This window comes from Sceloporus occidentalis, unplaced genomic scaffold (assembly GCF_023333645.1).
Source record: "Sceloporus occidentalis isolate IW3139 unplaced genomic scaffold, rSceOcc1.0.p SCAF_8, whole genome shotgun sequence".
Taxonomy (NCBI): Eukaryota; Metazoa; Chordata; class Lepidosauria; order Squamata; family Phrynosomatidae; genus Sceloporus; species Sceloporus occidentalis.
In genome coordinates this window covers 28110675-28131287 of record NW_028316988.1, presented here as the reverse complement: position 1 = coordinate 28131287, position 20613 = coordinate 28110675, and the positions used below count along the sequence as shown (strand labels likewise).

Sequence of the window (20613 nt, the reverse complement as noted above, 5' to 3'; positions counted from 1 at the left end):
GAGAGTCTTTCCTTGACAGGGAGAAGCCTTTCCCTTTGCACCTGGGACCCTTAGGAGCAGCAACCAAGAGGCCTCTTGTCTACCATGCCCTTTCCCACAAGGCCAACATGGGCACAGCCAGCTGTTCGGTTGCTGCTCCCAGAGTGGGTTGCAAAAAGAGCAGCAACCAAGACTGGCTCTTTTGAATGTGCAGTAGAACAGTAGAACTAATATTCGGGGATGGAGGGGAACGTTAGGGTTCTCACCAAATAGGAAAGGGGCTACTAGCCCCAAAAAGTTTGGGGACCACTGAGATAAAACAGATTATTAGATTGGATGGATGGATGGATGGATGGATGGATGGATGGATGGATAGATAGATAGATAGATAGATAGATAGATAGATAGATGGATAGATGATAGATAGATAGATAGTTGGGATGGAAAGCTGGAATAGATGGATGGATGGATGGAAAGATAGATAGATAGATGATAGATAGATAGATAGATAGATAGATAGATAGATAGATAGATAGTTGGGATGGAGAGCTGGAATGGATGGATGGATGGATGGATGGATGGATGGAAGGATAGTCAGGGATAGATCTCTTTGGAAAAGCGGGCTATAAATAAACAGTATTATTATTATTATTATTATTATTATAAATAGGGATAGATTGGATGGATGGATGGATGGATGGATGGATGGAGAGAGAGACAGGGATACATGCTGGCTATTTGCTGTAATGAATGATTTGATAGATGGGGATAGAGAGATAGATGAAAAATGGATGGAGACAGATAGATTAATCCCTCAGTCAAGTTCCTAGTCCTTGTTGCTTGACAATCCAGGTGGGATTTGATTTTGTCCACAATATTTTTGCTGACAGGATGGGTTTGTTTTTTCCCCCATTCAAGCCTCAAGAGCCAAACGGGTCAGGACGGTGCCAATGCCAGACACCCCCTGTACTTTTTATTTAAAGATTACAAAAAAGAAAAGAAAAGAAAACCACATGAGAAACTGCTTTGAGGAGTTTAAGATTTGTACACGCACACACACACACGCACGCCCACGCCAAAGAGACAAAGCCTCCGCTCCCCTCGCCCTGGGGAAAAAATACAACGGAGGAGCAGTCAAGAGTCCTCTCTTCCTTCAGCAATCCCCCCCTTCCCTCGGTTAGCAAAAATGAGAAGCAGGCCTCTGAAGAAAACACTTCCAACCTTCTTTGCAATGGTTTTTGCTTCTGATTGTATGGATTCTTTGGCTGAAAAGAAACCTGGGGGTGGAGGGTGCTGCAAAGGGGAAGTTTTTCAAGTCCCTTCGCCTGGATTCGGTTTCGACCCGGGTGCCAATCCAGCTGCTCAGTACATGACTTCATAGACAGAGGCCTTCTTGTCCCCGGAGCCGGTGACAATGAACTGGTCATCTGTAGAAACATCACAACTGAGGACGGAAGAGGACTCCTTTGACTGGAACGACAGGGAAATGGGGGGAAACATAGTTATTTAAAGCAAAGATGGGAGAGTGTTGTGTGCATGGGAGTAGCAGGTGATTTAAGTGATAGTATATAAGAACATTTTATTATGATACAGTATTCGGATACAAGCATTAGAGGAGAGAAAGAAATAAGGGAATAGTATGTGAAGGAGGCTCATGGGCCATGCATGTAAGAAAGCATTTTTGTGGGCCAAAAAATTGCATAATACCCTCCCCAACCATACCTCTCCCAAATGTGGCAGTTTGGCTGTCCTTGTCTCCACTGTGTGTGTATTGTGTGCCTTCAAGTCATTTCCAACTTATGGCAACCCTAAGACAAACCTATCATGACAAATCTTGACAAGATTTGTTCAGAGGAGGTTTGTCATTGCCACCCCCTGAGGCTGAGAGAGTGTGACTTGCCCAAGCTCACCCAGTGGGTTTCATGGCTCAGTGAGGAATCGAACCCTGGTCTCCAGAGTCATAGTCTCAAACCACTACACCATGCTGGCTAATAATAAAACCATGATGATGATAATGATGACCACCTAACTTTCTTCCCAGGTTTAGGACTCCAAATAAAAAAAAGGCCCAGATTACCCAAAACACAGGCAAGCTGAAATATAAACTGTCTATAGCAGTGGCACCCAAACTTTGGTTCTCCACATGTCTTGGACTTCAGCTCCCAGAATTCTTGACTATTGAGCAAGCTGGGGATCCTGGGAGTTGAAGTCCGAAGCATCTGGAGGCCGAAATTTTGGGAACTCCTGGTCTGCAGAATTTCAAACCAAACATGGACAATGCAGCCAGTTAATCTAAGCCCTTTGTTCCTAAAAAGTCAATTTCTATACTATCCTTGACCTGCTGTTGGAAGGACAACATGCAGGGGGACACCCAGAAGAGTAACAGTGCCCCACCTGTCCCCCAATTCTGTCCCCCACTTACCTGGAAGATACTGGCTCCATAGGGTGTCCTCCAGGCATTCAACAAATTGTCCTTCCCAGTGCTTACGAACCATTTCCCTGTAAAAGAGAAGAGAGACGCCATAGTGTAAAGCAAAGGTGGACAACTGTGGAAGAATAGGGAGGTGCTTTTGCAATCCCCCGAGACCCCAAAAGGTAATCCATCCCACCCCTGCAGGGATGAAGCAGAGAAACCCAACCTACCGCAGGAGGCGAACTTTAGGGAGAGAACGCAACTCTCGTGGAGGTGAAGCTGGTACTTCTCAGGCTTGGTCACATGCAAGATCTCAACGTTGCTGCTCTCCATACCAACCGCCAGCCACTCACCTGTGGGGCAGTAACCAAGGGAGAAGATCTGCAGAAAGGCAAGAGGAGAACGATCAGGCGGGAGGTAAACAGGGACCTGAATAGGATTTGGGCTGCTTGGATGCTACGATTCTACTCAGGGTGCTGTATCATTCGCACACAAAAGGAACAACCCTGAAGTTGGGTGATGTGAAGCGCTGTCTGGATCTCTTTTAACTGGGAGTCCTAAACCTGGGGAAATGGTGAGGTTGCCATCATGGCCCTTGATGTTGCATCTACAAAGCAGGTAGTCCATCTGTGACTACACTCAAAAGGATACCAGATGAGGGGAGTTCATTTCTATGGATTGTTTTTTCACAATGGAAGAGACCCAATCTGGATCATGATAACTGGGAGAAGGCAAAGATTAAAGGCTCGCTACTCTCTGTGCCAGGGTATTAATCCAGATGTTGTGCCTCTCTACTTACATCTGAGTAAGAGGGTAGAAGGAGGCCAGAATCTTGCTGGTGACTTACACTGACAGCAATCTCTGTGTGAAAAATAATATTTCTGGCCAGAGATAGTATTTCCTCTTCCAAAAATGCTGTTTTCTGTGCAAAATCATTACATGTGCATTTCTGGCAGAATACATCTCCAATTGCAGCCTTTTCTGCACAGCAAACAGGCCTGAACAGAATACCACCTGCAGAGAAAATGCTGTTTTCTGAACAAAAATATTGCATTTAGATTTTGTGTAGAAATAAGTCCTCAACTCTGATGATTCTCTTCAGTCCTGGATGTTTCCCAGCACTTGGAAAGATGTTTTTTCAACCATTTTACAGATATTTTTGAATATTTCTTCCCATGTCACATTACTATTTTATGGAAGTCACTGGCACTAGGTGTGATAGTGATAGCGATTACATATTGTATTTTCAGAGAAATTAGAAAAATGTGCTGATTTCTGATTGATGGTCCAGAAGGGTCTCCACGTTTCAAAGGCAGTAGACCATTAAACACCAGCAGCTCCCAGTGGCTACAACCACCCCAGACATGATAGAGGGTCTCCAGCCATTCTGTACACCCCCCTATTCTCCGGTTCCTGCCTGTGAGCTAAAGTCATGTTGCTGAAGCTGCCGTCCTTCCCGCAAGTCCCAACACCGAACGGTATTGTCCAATCCCCCCGTCCAGAGTTTGGTGCCATCGTTGGAGATATCGATACAGCTGGCTCCATCGGTGTGACCCTGGAACTGCCTGCAGATGTGAGGTAGAAAGAATCCGCAACAGGTTGGCAGATCCAAATTTTATTTCAGCCTAACCATCCCCCTGCGAGGTCAAACATGCTAAGGGAAGGTGACCGGCTCAGGGCCGCTCCATGAGTTTTGCAATTCTGCAAGGACTCGACTGCACTTTTACCTCACAAGTGTCTGGTTCTGGAGATCCCACACCACGATGTTGCCGTCACTGCAACAGGAAAAGCAGACTTTGGCATCCGGACTGATGGCCAAAGCGTAGCAAGCCGGGGCCGAAGAGGTCAGTTCCGCCTTGATCCGTGGGGTGGGAGCTGCCAGATCCCAAATGGAAAGGGTACTGGCCTCCCCACCCACGATTAGGCTGCGGCTGTCGGGAAGGAGCTTGCAAGAACGGATGTAATTCTCTCGATTCTAAGGTTGGGAAGAGAAGGAAGAGGGAGAAGCCGCCACTGGAATTGCAAACACACAGAGAAAAAACAGCAGCCTAGCCCCCTAGATGTTGCTGGAACTCTAACTACTGGCATTCCTTGAGTACTGGAGGAGCCACAACTCCCAACCTTCCTCACTACGGGCTAGCCTTGCTGGGAGCAGCAGTCCAAGAACATTTGGAGGGACCCAGCAACATCTCACTAGGTTCTCTGCTGGCTAGGGCTGCTGGGATTTGCAGTTCAAAAACAGTTAGAGGGACTCCCCGAAAGGGGGACAAGGATCCTGCATCTGACCCGGCCAGTAGTCAGGGATGCTGGGAGCTGCAGTGAAGTTATGGTATAATGGAACAAAGGCTCCTTTGCTGCAATTATTTTTAACTCTAGTAGAGGCAACCTAAAGATTTTTGCAGGTCACAATGGTCTTAAAGTCAACCTGCATGATGCCCCTGCCAGGGATGAGAGTCTTGTTGCGCTTACCAAGCAGTCCAGTTGGGCAACAGGGGTCTTGGTGCCCGGCTGCCCCACGTCCCAGACCTTCACGCAGCCTTTTCCGCCCGTGTAGACATGCTGGGTCGAGTTGCTGATGGTGACGGCACACACCACCTCACCATGGGTCAGCGTGTGGAGCTGGCGGGCATGACGAGGGATACCTGAGCCAATCAGGGCATCGGGTGGGAAAGGGACCGGCTGCATTTGCCCGTCTGCACTCACGTGGAAGGAATATGCCCTGGGGAAGAAGGCAGAAAGACATTTTTAAGATGCTCTCGCTGGAGTTCCCGCACTGAGCAGAAGATTTGACCTGATGGGGCCTCTTCCAACTCCATAATTCTAAGACACAGAAGCAACGGACAGAAAGTACAGATCTTCCAGCTAAGGCTGACTCCAACTCCTATCATCCACCCACAGGAACGTGCCCTACCAACCACATTTGGACAAGAATGGAATCTGCCATTAACTGCTGCCAAGTCATCTTCAACTTATGACAGCCTTATGAACGATAAGACTTCCAAGAGTCATGAACTGCACAGCTCAGGTCTTTCAAACTCAACTCTTGCAAATGCTGAGAGGGGGGACGGAGGCCCAGATACCAAGAGATTGCAGCCATCCCTTTTCCCCCACATTGTTATCCCCTTTTACCTCTGCCTCTCTCTGATCCCCATAAATTTCTGATCATGGCACCAATGCTCACTGGGATGCACATCGATTACTTCCAGGGGCGTAGACAAGGTCACTCACAAAAGTTTCCTCTCCCACCCTCCCCAAACTTACACATGCAACTTCTCTCCACTTACGGTTTTGCCGAAGGCACCCCAGTCTGCATCCCTGCCGAGAGCGCTGGGACCCGCAGGTGAGAGTGAGGATCATAGGCAACCTAGTCAAACAAGGAGAGGATTAACTTGGGTCAGCATCAGCCATCCTCAGATCCAGCTCGAAAACCTGCTTCAACAATTTTCTGCTGACTTTCATAACCAGTCTAATCCTAAAAAGCCTAAGTATGCTTTTTTCCTCCTCCCTCTCAATTATTCTTCCTTTTATGCCATGCCTCTTACCATACAACTAGGGACTAACTTTATTCTAGAGAAGTAAAAATAAATGAATAAATAAAACATTCACAAATTTTCTCCTCCTGAGCAAGAAAGTGTGGAAAAACTTGCAGCGTCAAAGGCTGCAAGAGTTTTTTGTTTCGAAAATGAAACCAGAAGAGTTTATTCTCCTCTTCAAGAGCAACAGAAACATTGCTGCTGTGCTGTTTACACAAAAAGGTAGCATTTTATGGACAAAGTTATTTAGTGCACCAAATGTATTGGATTCTGCAGAACAGAAAATGTCCATGAAATTTTTACAAGAGAAGGTCCTGTTATGCGAAAAATCATTGCAAAATGTGCTAAGCTACCAGTGGGGGAAAGCTTTAGAAATGTTTTGTTCCCATGTACAAAAGAATGAAATATGATACTGTTTGTATCCCTGTTCTGTTTTGATTTTTGCAAAGCACGCTGGATGAAAAAGAGGGAAAATACAATATAATTATAATAATACTTTAAAATAATAAGAAATTATTATTGTTACAATCACCATCATCATTATGATTATTATTATACTTTGTATCCTGCCTTTCCCTCAAATATTGGGATGCAAGACAGCTAACAGAATTACAGATCGCTGTTCTGTTTGGACTTTTGCAAAGTGTGCTGGATTATGAAGAGGGTAAAAATAAAGTTAAATACTAAATACTAATAATAGATACTGTAATAAAATATATCCTTTTGAAACAACTCAGCAGAGATGCCACCAGAGGGATGGCTTACATCCCTGTTCTGTTCTGACTCTTGCAAAATGTGCCGGATGACCAAGAGGGTAAAAATAAAGTTCAATAATACTTCTGATACTATTACTATTAATAATAAATACAGTAATAAGATATATCCCTCCAAAACAACTCAGCGGAGATGCTCACCAGGGGGGAACGCCCGTAACCAGTGGTGCCCACAACCGCTGCCCCATTGAGTTGTGGGCTCATGAGGTGCAGGCTGGCATAGGCACTGGCACCTGCCATTTCACCATTGACTGATGCATGGGCCACATTGAAAGCAGCCTGGTAGGAGCTCTGGACGGAGAGAGGATTTCGTAGGCTCAAGGCTGGAAAAGAAGAAGAAGATGAGAAAAAACCTTGCTATGCCAGGAGGACAGAGAAAGGCGGAAACTCTGCTGTGCTGAAAAGTAGCGCTGCATCTGAAATTTCCATCCTAATCGCCATGGGTGATCCAAAAGTGCACAGAGGTGAATGAGCAAGATATAGGCAAATATTTTACTTGCCTCCTAAAAGCCTTATATTGTTGTTGAGTCGCTTATGCCAACCCCGAGGCGAACCTGTCATTGGGTTTCCTTGCCAAGATTTGTACAGAGGAGGGTTTGCCATCGCCTTCACCTTAGGCTGAGAGAGTGTGACTGGCCCAAAGGTGGGTTTCCAGGGCTAAATGAAGATTTCAACTTTGGACTCCTGGAGTCTTAGTGCAACGTTCAAACCACTACATCACACTGCCTCTCATAGAGATTTCTTTCAGAGGTGGTTTCCCACTGCTTTCCTCTGAAGCGGAGAGAGCGTGACTTGCCCAAGTTCACCCACATGGGTTTCATGCAAAAAACACGTGGGGGAAGAAAGCCCGTTCTCTCTATAGAAAATAGGTTTCCCGCATAGAAAATGCTGTTTCTGTGCAGAAAAATAGGTTGCCTCTGGTCACGAGTGCGACTTGGCCCACATCACATAGAGGGTTTACATGGGTGAGCAGGGATTTGAACCCTGCCCTTCCACTAACCTAGTCCAACACTCAACCCACTACATCACTTTGCCACCAGCGTCTCCCAGAAAGAATACGGCAGAGAAATATTCATTTTCTCCTACAGCAGGGAGAAAATCTAATTATCTGGCTTTGCATGCAAGGATAAAATAGTCATGGATTTAGACCCCGACGCATTTCAGATATAAATATAAAAGAGGAGAATTCCCGAAATCACCCCTACCCACTCCCACCATCCCGTAACTCCGAGCCTCAGTTTCCCCTCCGGCCAACCCATTACCGAGAGATTCCACCGTCTGTTTTGCGACCGCCGGACGAAACTGCGGTGTGCTGTTGTTGCTGCTGCTGCCGCTACCGGAAGATCCCGGTGTTGGACCTTCACCTTGCGAAGTTGGAGTGTTTGATTTCAGGCCGGGAGTTACCGCTTTCTCCACCTGAAAGGAATGGCTGCATTATCTCAGAGTGACAAAGATTTATTTCAATACGTTGCAGCCAACTCTAGTTTGTTTATTTAATCTCCCAATACAGGAACTGAAAGAGACAGCATGGTGTAGTAGTTTGAGAGACGATGAATCCGGGGACCAGGTTTCAAATTCTGTTCAACCACAGAAACTCACTGGACAAGTCATACTCTCTCAGCCTCAGAGGATGGCATTGGCAAACCCCCTCTAAACAAATCTTGCCAAGTAAACCCTGTGAGATGTTCGCCTTAGGGTCACCGTAAGTTGGAAATGACTTGAAGGCACAACAAATGGGAACCAAGGAAGTTTAGTTTAATTGAAGTTTAAATGTAAATTAATTTAATGATAAATTAATATCAAAACAATATGTGGTTGTTGTGTGCCTTTAAGTTGTTTCCAAATGGTGACCACTGGCTCTCAAATTCCTTGGCAAAATTTGTCCAGAGAGGGTTTACCTCTGCTTTACTCTAAGGCAGAGAGAGTATGATTCGGTTCAAGGTCTCCCAGTGGGTTTGCATGGTCGAGCGAGGATTCGAACCCTGGACTTCCAGAGTCCAAGTCCAACACTCAAATAATAACACTATGTTCGCTCAGTTTCCTTGGCTGTGTCTCTTCAGAGGGAATTTTCCCTTGCCTGCCTCGAAAGCTAGGAGTGTGTGACATGCCCACAGTCACCATGGCTTAGCCAGGACTCGAACCATGATCTCCTGGAGTCTCAGCCCACCACTCAAACCACTGTCCCACACTGGCTCTCATAGCCACTCAGAAACAGGGTAAATAAATGAGAGGCAGTATGGCCTACCGTGATCACATCCTTGGTGGAGCGGGGTGGGGAGGCGCTGCCGGACGAAGCCATGGAGGTTGGGCTCAGGGGTGCCATCTCTTTCCTCTGGAGAGGGACCTTCTCGACCCCGTTCTCCCGAGATGAGAAAGAGTGGACGCTGTGCGGAGAAGAAGGGTCCTGGGAGGGTGGATCGTAGGGTGAGAGAGAGGGGAAGACTTATAAGAGAGGAAGGCTTTCGTGTAACTCATACAATCACAAAATCCAAGAGCTGGAAGGGGCTCCCAGAGGCCACCTACTCCAACCCTTTGCTCAATGCAGGATCTCCAGCTAAAGCAATCCCAGCAGGGAGCATCCCTGAATCTTTCAGAATACATCCAAAGAAGGAGACCCACACCACTTTTCCAGGCCACTGAGTCCATTGCTAAATCCCTCTTATTCTCAGGTTGCTCCTTCTAAGGTTTTCACGATGTTTCTTCTGAGGTTCTCAAGATGTTCCTTCCAAGATTCTCGAAATGTTCCTTCTAATGTTCTCAAAATGTTCCTTCTAGGTTTATCAAGATGTTCCTCCTAACATTCTCAAGATGTCCCTTCAAATGTTCTCAAGATGTTCTTCTAAGGTTCTCAAGATGTTCCTTCTAAACTTCTCAAGATGCTCCTCCTAACATTCTCAAGATGCTCCTTCTAATAATGTTCAGTCAAAATCTACCCTCCTATAACTTGAAACCATTACATCTGACCCTATCCTCTGGGGCAGCAGAGAACAAACTTGGCCCTTCCTCTCTGGGGCAATCCTTGAATATTTAAAGAGGGCCATCATGCCACCCCTCTGTCTTCTCTTCACCAAGCTGAACATGCCCAAGTCCTTCAACCTCTCCAAATATTTGTTCTCCATCCCTATTATCACTCTTGTTGCCCTTCTTTAAAGTTACTCCACCTTGTCTATCTCTTCTTTAAATGGGGCTCTCAGAACTGGATGCAGGATTCTAGATGAGGTCTGACCAGCATAGAATATAGTGGAACTAATTGAACTAGTTACAAGAAAATAGTGGACATCAATACTCAATTATTTCATTTCTATGCCGCCATTTTCCCAGAAAGGGACCCAAGGCAAACAAAATAAAACTACTGAACATACACAGACCTCATCGACCACCAAGTTGTCTTCACTCTTGTCTCCATCACTCCCCTGGAAATAAAAGGAAAAATAGAGGAAGGAATAATAATGGACATGAGATGCTAGCTCCAACAAACTCTGCCTTGTCCCCAAATAATAATAATAATAATAATAATAATAATAATGTATTTGTTACATAAGGATTCCTTGGCCTCTGGGGTGCCTTTAAGGTTCATTAAACTGTTCAGCCAGACTACCATCGAGCCATTTAATAAAGTAATTAAGCCTAAACAAGACATCCACAACCACCGTGGGACGGAAAAACCTACGTAGTCGGTGCCATACTCTTTCTCCTCCGTTTTCCGCTTTTTGCTGCTGTTCAGATACTCCGAAATGGCGCGCATCCTTTCGCCGTTCGATAGCACTAAGGAACTCTGGAGGATGGAGAAGAGAGACAAAAACGAAAATCACAACATGTATTGGGCAAAATCTATCTATGACAGTGTTCCCAGTATAGCAAGGACTGTTTTCTCTTTTAACCGATTTGCACAGAATAACTTGTACTGGGCAAAATCTATATATACCAGCATTCCCATTATAGAGAGGACTGTGTCTTCTGCTTTTAACTGGTTGGCACAGAATAATTTTTATTGGGCAAAATCTATATCTTGGAACCAAACCCCAGCGTATAACAAGGGTCCACTGGATGGATGGATGGATGGATAGATAGATAGATAGATAGATAGACAGACAGACGATGGATGGGTGGATAGATAGGAGGCTAGAAGGATAGATGGATGGAAGCATCTTAAATAAAGTGGATGGATTGATTGTAGATTGATAAACAGACAGATAGATGAACAGGCAGAGAAATAGACGGATAGATATATAAACAGATACATGGATGGATAGATGGATGGAGGAAGGGAGGTAAGATAGATAAATAGATATATGATACAAGATGGATGAATGGACAGATGGAAGGATGGATAGCTAGATGGACAGACTGACAGACAGATGAAAGGATAGATGAATGGGAGCACTAGAAAGAAAGAAAGAAAGAAAGAAAGAAAGAAAGAAAGAGATGGATAGATGAAATGGATAGAGCTGAGCATCCAAGGCACTCTTTTCCCCATGGCTGAAAGTCTTTTTTGCTCCAGATAACAGAAGAGACATGGAAGAGAAGGTGGATAATGGGGAGAAGGGATGCACAGAGCTGACGAAGAAGAGACAGAGAAACGGGAAAAAACGAGGAAAGAAGGGGGGGTGAATCCAACTTACGGGCCCCGGGTCTCTCTCTGTCACCATGGCAACGCAGATCAGCAACAGGGCAAGGATGGAAAAGATGGAGAGAGTTTAGTATTGGAAAAAAACACAGTGGAATGCCTCTCCCTCCCCCAACTTCCGCACTCGCGCACAGATATCGATTGGAGGTTTGCAAAGGAAAGATGGCACAGGGAGGGCCTGAAATTGCAAACCCTTTTTGCTTCCTTCTTGCTAAGTGAGGACCACCCCATTTCCCGCCTTCCTCCCCTCTGTCCCACTGCAAAGAGCGTTTGCCCCTAGTCACCTATGGGGAGCATGCAAAGCCTGCCAGGCGATCAGCCACAAAAGCATTTCCCAAGCGACTTCGTTTCTTAAAGAACAGGACACGGATCCTGATCCTAAACCTGTGTGTCTTTCAAGTCCTTTCCGACTTATGGCGACCCTAAGGCAACTCTTTCATGGGATTTTTGTTCAGAGGGGCTTGCCCTGGCCTTCCTCTGAGGCTGAGAGAGTGTGGCTTGATGGCTGAGCCGGCGTTTGAACCCCGGTCTCCAGCGTCAAAGTCCAATGCTCAAACTACTATGCTATGCTAGTGACAAGTTTTACAGCAAATGAATGCAAATCTTTTGTGAAGACCAACACATTCTCTCATACATATATATTCCTAAATTTATATATGTGTGTGTGTGTGTGTGTATCCATTTAATTTCTCCATCTCTCTATCTCCCTCCCTCCCTCCCTCCCTCCCTCCCTCCCTCTTTCTTTCTTTCTTTCTTTCTTTCTTTCTTTCTTTCTATCTTCCATTCCATCTATCCCTCTATCTAGAGATTATATACATTTATCTCATACACATATATTCCTAAATTTATGTATATGTGTGTGAGCTAGCATGTATATATGTGTGTGTGTGTGTGTGTGTGTGTGTGTGTATATATATATATATATATATATATATATATATATGGGTGTGTGTGTATATTTATAAAATCCACGTAATCTATCCATTTCATTTATCCATGTATCCATGTATGTATATATATATATATATATATGGGTGTGTGTGTATATTTATAAAATCCACGTAATCTATCCATTTCATTTATCCATGTATCCATGTATCCATTCATCTGTCTATCTGTCTCTTTCTTTCTTTCTTTCTTTCTTTCTTTCTTTCTTGGTGCTTCCATGCATCTATCCTTCCATGTATCTTCCATTCCATTCCATATATCTTATCTTCCTAAATTTATATATATACATTTATATGTGTATATGAGTGTGTATAACATTTTAAAAAATGAGGGCAATTTCATTCCAAGTCAGAGAATGCTAGACTTCCCCATTTATCCCTCTGTATTGGAATTATATCTTTCCAGTCTTCTACTCAGAATGCTGGCTTTGGTTACCAAATTTATTTTATTTCTGTGCATAACCACCATAAATACCCCCAGATATGGACGCTTCCCTGTACCTCTGTGATCCGGGTCCAGAAGCCCTCCTCGCTCATCCTTTGCCACCAGCTGTGCCTGGGCACCCAATGCCCCGGAGAGGGCCAGTAGCCCCGAAGCTCCGCCAAAGGTGGCCAGACTGGACGACTGGAGGCCGGAGGGGTGAGGGGTCAGTGGGATGGGGGGCGCATGGTGCGAAAGATGCTGCGCCTGCAGCTGATGCTGGAGGGGAGACAGAAGAGAGGCTTTCTTTAAAAGGGGGGTGGAGAGAGAGGTGGGGAAAATGTGGCCCTCAATATGTGGGCCACATGTCGACCGATACATGGGCCACATGTGGACCAATCTTTTTTTTGGGGGGAAGAAATGCAACGTATTTCTCTTCTGCTCCCTATATTTCTGCTTTCCTGCCCTCCCCACTCCATCATCCATTCTTTTGGGGGCTTCTTGTTGTTGTTTTCCAAATACATGAGTTTTGACAGAGCCCACGAAAACTGGGTCAGCTTTGCCTTCCCTCGGCTTTTAAATTAAATATCACGGCATTCATGCTTCAAGCGCATGCAGGCTCTCTCTCGCCGAGAGAGAACGCACACATGGATTTTCAAGCCCATGCCATATATATATATATATATATATATATATATATATATTTCCCCCATTGGTTAACCTGCTGCGTTATTGCTAACAGAGTTTCTTCATTTAGGTTTCACATTTTCTTCTCTTCTCCCCAGGAGAAAACATGGTTCCAGTCCCTCGCTTTTGACAAGGCTCATCACTCGCACTCGGCACCGATGCACCCTTTTAGCACGTCAAAGTCCCATATCCCCGTCCCCTTTCCCCAATCCTCTTTTCTACAAAGCAGTTACATTTTCTAGGAGTTTGGAAGAGGTTGGCTGGGCAGAGTTGGTGCTTTTTCTTCCATAGTCTGGGATGTAGGCGTACTGTCAGGATTTGAACCCAGACCAATTTTCAGCACACAATCCCCATTTTTGCCCCCAGTTTTAAACACAGGCAAATTCCCAATTCATGCAATCCCTGGTCCCCCCCCCCTTCATTTCAAACTCAGTCTGCATCCGCACTGCATAAATAATAGGTTTGAGACCACTTTAACTGTCCTGGCTCAGTGCTATGGAATCCTGGGACTTGTAGCTTAGGGAGACATTTAGCCTTCTCTGTTAGAGAGCTCTGGTGCCACAGCAAACTACAGATCCCAGGATTCCAAAGCATTGAGCCATGGTAATTAAAATGGTGTCCTACGGCAGTTAAAACAGTGTCAAATTGGATTATTTCTGCAGTGTGGATGCAGCCAGAGCAGTGTCAAACTGCATTATTACTGCTGTGCAGATGCAGCCTCAGCAAGCTTGGCCTGACCTACCTTACAGGGCAGCTGTGAAGGTAAAGACGACTAACGCTGTTGTGGGATGGAAATAAAGGAAGGAACAAAACAAACAAGAAAAGGCTCTCGAGAGAGGAAAGGTCTTTCTTTAAAATAATAATAATAATTAAAAGATGGTATTTGGGAATTCCACCAAGAGGATGGGAAGCGGGCAGGGTGCCACATACCCCAATCGCCACGTTCAGTTCGGCCATAGTCACCTGCTTCGCTCGTTCCACCGCCTGGACCACTTGCTGCTGATGCTGAAGAATGGGTAGACAAAAAGATCCAAAACCAGCATCACCAATAGTTACAATAAGGACCATCATTGTAATAATCCCCACCATTATCATTCCTAGAATTGTAGAGTTGGGCTCCAAGGGTCATCTAATCCAACTCCTTGCGCCATCCAGGAACTCACAACTCAAGCTCTCCTGAAAGATGCTCCATCCAACCTATGTTTAGAAGACCTCCAAAGAAGGAAGGTCCACCACCCTATGAGGAAGTCCATCCCACAATCAAAGAGCAATCAACATCTGGAAGGTCCTCCTAAAGCTGAACTGGTGAGGTGTGCACTACAACACCCATCCTCCCCAACTGGCATCGTTTGGGGGTGCTGGAGCACAAAGTAGAGAGAGGGCACCGAGTGTGGAAAGCCCCCAACCCATCCTTACTATCTTGAGGCATTTTGGAGCAAAACAAATGGGGGGGGGGGATACCCATAAGGGGTCCACATGAGGCAGCCCATTGTCTACCCCATCGGACCACAGAATCATAGACGTGGTAGAGCTGATTCACAGCATCATAGAGTTGGAAAAGCTGACCCACAGAATCATAGAATTGGTAGAGTTGAACCATAGACTTGGAAGAGTTGACCCACAGGACTACAGAATTGGAACTGTTGACCCATAGAACTACAGAGTTGGCAGAGTTGAACCACAGAATCAAAGTTGGCAGACTTGAAGCACAGAATCATAGAGTTGGAAGAGTTGACCCATAGAACCATAGAACTGGAAGAGTTGAACCACAGAACCATAGAGGTGGAAGAGTTGAACCACAGCATCATAGACTTGGAAGAGTTGATCCACAGTATCATAGGGTTCGAAAGGTTGACCCACAGCCTTATAGAACGGGTAGAATTGAACCATAGCATCATAAAGTTAGAAGAATCGACTCACAGAACCATAGACTTGGAAGCATTGACCCACAGAACCATAGAGTTGGTAGAGTTGAAACACAGAATCATAGAATTGGTTGAACTGAACCATAGCATCATAGAGTTAGAAGAGTTGGCTCCCAGAATCAGAGAGTTGGGAGACTTGAACCACAGAACCATAGAGGTGGAAGAGTTGAACCACAGCATCATAGACTTGGAAGAGTTGATCCACAGAACCATAGAGTTAGTAGAGTTGAACAGCAGCATCACAGAACTGGTAAATTGAACCATAGCTGCATAGAGTTGGAAGAACTGATCCATAGCACCATAGAGCTTGAAGTACTGAAGCACAGATGCATAGAGTTGAAAGAGTTGAACAATGGAATCATAAAGTTGGAAGAGTTGAATCGCAGAACAACATAGTTATAAGACCCACCTAAATTAATAGTACAGATCTTCTAGCGAAGACATCTTAGTCTTCCCATCTTGGTCTTCCAGAACTCTCCCCCCACATTTTTGAAATGGGTGAAAAAATTATGCCATTAAGGACAGGCAGAATTGGTGAAATCAGAGACACTCACCTCCTGGGAGAGGAAAGGGATGAGCTGGGCGCAGATGACGTTGAGTCGCTTGGCAATCTCCGTCTGCATGGCAGGAGGAAGAGAGAAAGAAAACAGACACACAAACACACAGGAAACACTACAAAACATCAGATCGGCCATAGATTAGGCAACCAACATAGAATAACATGGGTGCGAACCCCCCATTTTGCACATAGCAGGCACTAAGGTTCAATCCTTGACATCTCCAGTTAAAATAATCAGAAGGAAAAAACTTTGCCTGGAGAGCCAATCCCAGCACTGGTTGAGTCTCCCTTATCTGGAATTCGGATGAGATGTATATGAAACATAAATGAAATTTGCGTTTAGACTTGGGTCTCATCTCCAAGAGATCTCATGATGTATCTGCAAATATTCCAAAACTCCGAAACCCAAAACACATCCGGTCCCAAGCGTTTCGGATAGGGAGGCTCAACCTGTCATGGCACTGGACAGACAAAGAGTCCAACTTGGTATAAAACATCATCTGATGTAAAAGCAGCTCTGTATTTAGTTAGAACTCAGCTGCAGTTCTCTAGATATTGTTGGACTGCAGCTCCCAACATCCTAAGCCAGAAGGGTGAAGAAGTCTGGATGATACAACTCAGCAACATTTAATTCTCGCTCCCGGTTGAGAATCATGAGGTCTAGAAGCTTATTTAATATTTTGGCTAGGCTCAGACAAAGCTGAATTGTACAGCAGCTGCACTGCATATACACAAGGATGGGGCATCAATGATCATTATCATCATTGGAGTCCCTGTGTCGGGAAGAAGGCGGGATATAAATAAATAAAATAAATAATAATAATAAATAAGTCATCAGTTATCATTGTCATTACCTATACTTCTCTATATTGGTATTGCCATTGCCATTGTCCGAGGCTGAGAGTGTGTGACTGACCCAAGGTCACCCAGTGGGTTTCCATAGCCAAGCGGGAAAAAGGGCAGAAAGGATATAGATAAACGGAAGGAGCCAGATTGTTGTAGTCTTTAGAGCGTTGGACTAGGATTCTGGAGAGTGGGGTTCAAATCCCCGCTCAGCTATGGATACCCATTGGGTGGCTTTGGGCAAGTCATACTCTCTCAGCCTCAGAGGACAGCCATGGCAAACCCATCCTGAAGAAACATGAAGAAAACCTGCTTAGGGTTGCCCTAAATCGGGGAATGACTCACACAAAAACAACGGAGACGCTTTACAACTCTGGGGGGCAAACAAGTCCTGGAGTCTCTCCATCACAGGAGTCTCACGTTGGGTAGATTTTGCAGGAAATCATGACCAGGGGAGAAGAACTAAATGGCATTAAAACATTAAAAATGCACCAGAGATCAGCTGCCTCACCTGGCAAAAAATAATATAAAATACATATGCATGCACACCAGAGGCCTAAGCGTAGGAGCCTCCGAAACAGAGGGGGAAATATCTAGATAGGAAAAGAGGAAAGGGAGGGGATGGATGGAGAGGCCTTGGCAGTAGGTACTTTCTGGGAAAGATTTAATTCCCTCCTGGGGCCGCCGGTAATGGATTCTCCTTCCTAATGGGCAGCCGGCTCCTAAGGGAGCCCTGCCTCCAATTCAACCCAGCCTCGTTAATGTTCAATTTAGTGGCACTTTAACGCTGGCGGGATGAAAAATGATGAGGCGGCCGCCTCGCCAGGCTTCCCCCCACCACGGCTGGCTGGCTCTCCCCTCCCTGGTTTCCTCGCTTCCACTTTGGAGAGGAAAAAACAACTCCATCCCAGCCCATTTTTGCAAAATTCAGTCCTCACCCCAGCCCACTTTTGCAAAATTTCAATTCCTGCTCCAGCCCACTTTGGTAAAATTCATTTTCCACACCAGGCCACTTTTGCAAAATTCAATTCCTACTCCAGCCTACTTTTGCAAAATTCATTTCCCATGCCAGGCCACTTATGCAAAATTTCAATTCCTGCCCCTGCTCACTTTTGCAAAATCCAGTCTCTACCCATCCCACTTTTCTCAGCCCATGGCTTTCCAAAACCACCAGGAAGCATTCGGTTACTCCTGAAATGGCAGGAATGCCAAATTGCGGTTCTGAGACGGTTTGGCACAGGAGTCGTGTCGGCAGGAGCAAAGGCCTCTGGCCAACTTCTTTGGCTCCTTCCAACGTTTTTTAAAAAAAGGCATGAATGCTGCAGTCAGGGGTTCCCTGTACTCAGATAACATGATTTTTCATATGGACTCTGAATATTTATAGATATTCTTTCCACCACTTACTGCACCACTTGCAGGGGGGGGAGATGTCAGGATTCGTTCAATGTGGTCCAGCAATCTCAGAAAGTGGATTCAAAATTAATAGAGAGGGAAAATGCACAAGCTAGGAGGGACTGCAGCAGTTTGCTTTTGCCTGAAACCACTGGGAAGGGCAAGATACAACTCCCTCCTCTTCTCTCCTCTCGTTCCCCACCGCTACTAAAGAACCTAAATACCTTAAAAGCACCAGATCCTGTCTGATCTTGGAAGCCAAACAGGGTCAGTCCTGGTTAGTATTTGGATGGGAGACTACCAGGTACTGGAGGCTCTATTTCAGAGGAAGGAATTGGCCAAACCACCTTTGAATCTTCCTTGACTAAGAAAATTCATGGGGTTGACCTACATCGACAGGCAACTTGAAGCCACATACATACAATTATTTTTGCATTTTGAACTCGGTTTGCAGGAACCGAAGTAAGCAAAAGGGGAAAGCAGGAGGAGGAGAGAGAAACTGGGACGTTTTAAAAGGAGCTGAGAAAGTGGGATGGCAAAGGATTAACTGAGACTCTGTCTGACAAATTGGGGTGGTTGGAGGGTATATTGCAGATTAACATGATGGCATGGAAAGAGAGAGACTGTAATGTATTAACGTGTATTGAAAGAAGACTCGGGTGGCTTTGCCAGTTCCTTCCTCTAAAACAGAGTCTCCAGCATTGTGAAGACGAAGGCTTTCATGGCCAGCATCCTTAGCTTTTGGTGGGTTTTTCAGGCTGTGTGGCCATGTTCTAGGAGAGTTTATTCCTGATGTTTCACCAGCATCTGTGTCTGGCATCCTCATCTCCAGCACTTGTTGGCAGTCACCTATCCAAGTACCAACCAAGGCTGACCCTGCTCAGCACCCAACATCAGACAGCATCTGATGCCTTTAAGGCAGTGATTCCCAAACTTTGCTTCTCCGGACGCCTTGGACTTCAGCTCCCAGAATTCTTGACTCTTGGTCAAAGGCTAGGGCTCCTGGGAGTTGAAGTCCAGACCACCTGATAGACTGAAGTTTGAGAACCACTGCTTTAATAATAATAATAATAATTATTATTATTATTATTTTCTTATAACCCACCTTTCTCCCAATATTGGGACTCAAGGCAGCTTTAAGGTCTTTGTTAATTATTAAAAGAACAGGAGCCCCTTTCCTGTATTCCGTCAGACAACCCTAGAATTATAGGGTCCATTGTCCTCAACCCAGCTTTAGGGAGAAGGGTCTTTTGCAGTGGGGGATTCGAATCCCGCCACCTCTCCCCTTTGAGGAGTGGAAAGCAGGAAAAATCAAATGAATGAAGCACTAAGAAAGAAAGAAAAAAGTCGATACATAAACCATTAATTCCCCCCCCCCCAGACCACCAAAACTGGGTTAGCAGTGTCAACGGCGTGACCTTTCCGATGCCGGTAAAAAAGTCGGCTGGCAATGGGGTGGGAGGAGAAAGAGAGGGATTGAGTGGCATTAAAAAGGCACCTGCTGGGCCGAGGGTGGCGGGGATTTAATCTGAGGGGAGGCACCAGACAGAGCGAGAAAAGAAGGAAGGAGGGAACAAAGCGAGGGGCGAAAGAGAGGGGGATTTATCGGCCTTCGCCTCCTGCAAGTTCGCATTTGTCACACAGGGGTTCGTCAGAACCCTGGCTGATGAGCGATCTTTAAAATTATGTTAATTATATTATATTATATTATATTATATTATATTATATTAGTGTGTGTATATATATATATATGTATGTATGTGTATATATACTGTATATATATATATACACACACACACACACACACACACACACACATATACGTGTGTGTGCATATATGTGTGTGTGTGCGTGCACACACACACACACATATATATGCATGGAATGAGAGGAGAGAAAAAAGAAGAAATGCGAACAGGCGTCTGGCAAGCAGCCAGCAACACCTGAAGCCGGCAATAAATTTTGCCGTCTGCACACCGGGAAAGAAAGAGGGAGGTGCATTCAGGAGGGTGGAATGGGGTGTGTGTGAAAAAAAAGATTTTTAAAAACAGAATTATTTGGTATGTTTGGGAGAGGAAGGAAGTAAGAGAACCAAGCTGCTCCGATGGATGCGTGGTGCGTTGGCAGAGAGGAGGACAGGCTTATCAAGGGATGAATCCATGCTTTGTTTTATGATATATTTTATTGCAATGGGCCCTCGATATCCGCTGGTGTTTGGTTCCAGGACCCCCTGTGGATACCAAAAGCCATGGATGCTTCAGGCCCATGGTGTGCAACAGCATAGTAAAACGGTGACCCTTATATCAAATAGCAAAATCGCCATTTGCTTTTTGGAATTTATATATCTGTGGGTTATTTTCAAGCCATGGATGGTTGCATCCATGGATAAAGAATCCGCTTGCATTTCTAGCTCATCTTTGCTGCAACGGAGTTCAAGGTGGTCCTCTTCCCCGTATTTTATGCTCACGACAGTCCTCTGAGGTAGGCCAGGAGGGGAGAATGCAGCAGAGGCAA

The 20613-nt window shown here is 45.3% G+C and overlaps 1 protein-coding gene across 2 annotated transcripts in view; it reads right to left on the bottom strand.

The window, feature by feature from the left end:
* Window positions 1-915: 915 nt before the first annotated feature.
* LOC149308430 (transducin-like enhancer protein 1) overlaps window positions 916-20613 on the bottom strand; it is a 28284-nt gene continuing 8586 nt past the window's right edge. The window contains exons 6-21 of one of the 2 annotated variants that reach the window (XM_089535784.1): window positions 15860-15922; window positions 14311-14385; window positions 12774-12972; window positions 11321-11337; window positions 10369-10473; window positions 10067-10111; window positions 8944-9102; window positions 7961-8114; window positions 6840-7021; window positions 5677-5756; window positions 4862-5111; window positions 4120-4367; window positions 3810-3957; window positions 2623-2773; window positions 2402-2478; window positions 916-1449 (exon numbers count right to left, since the gene is read on the bottom strand). In XM_089535784.1, coding sequence (XP_089391910.1) covers window positions 1342-1449; window positions 2402-2478; window positions 2623-2773; window positions 3810-3957; window positions 4120-4367; window positions 4862-5111; window positions 5677-5756; window positions 6840-7021; window positions 7961-8114; window positions 8944-9102; window positions 10067-10111; window positions 10369-10473; window positions 11321-11337; window positions 12774-12972; window positions 14311-14385; window positions 15860-15922 — 2061 coding nt within the window. In that variant the 3' untranslated portion in view covers window positions 916-1341. Of the gene's footprint in view, window positions 1450-2401; window positions 2479-2622; window positions 2774-3625; window positions 3958-4119; window positions 4368-4861; window positions 5112-5676; window positions 5757-6839; window positions 7022-7960; window positions 8115-8943; window positions 9103-10066; window positions 10112-10368; window positions 10474-11320; window positions 11338-12773; window positions 12973-14310; window positions 14386-15859; window positions 15923-20613 lie in introns of those variants that run through there. The other variant, XM_089535783.1, reaches the window with a different exon arrangement.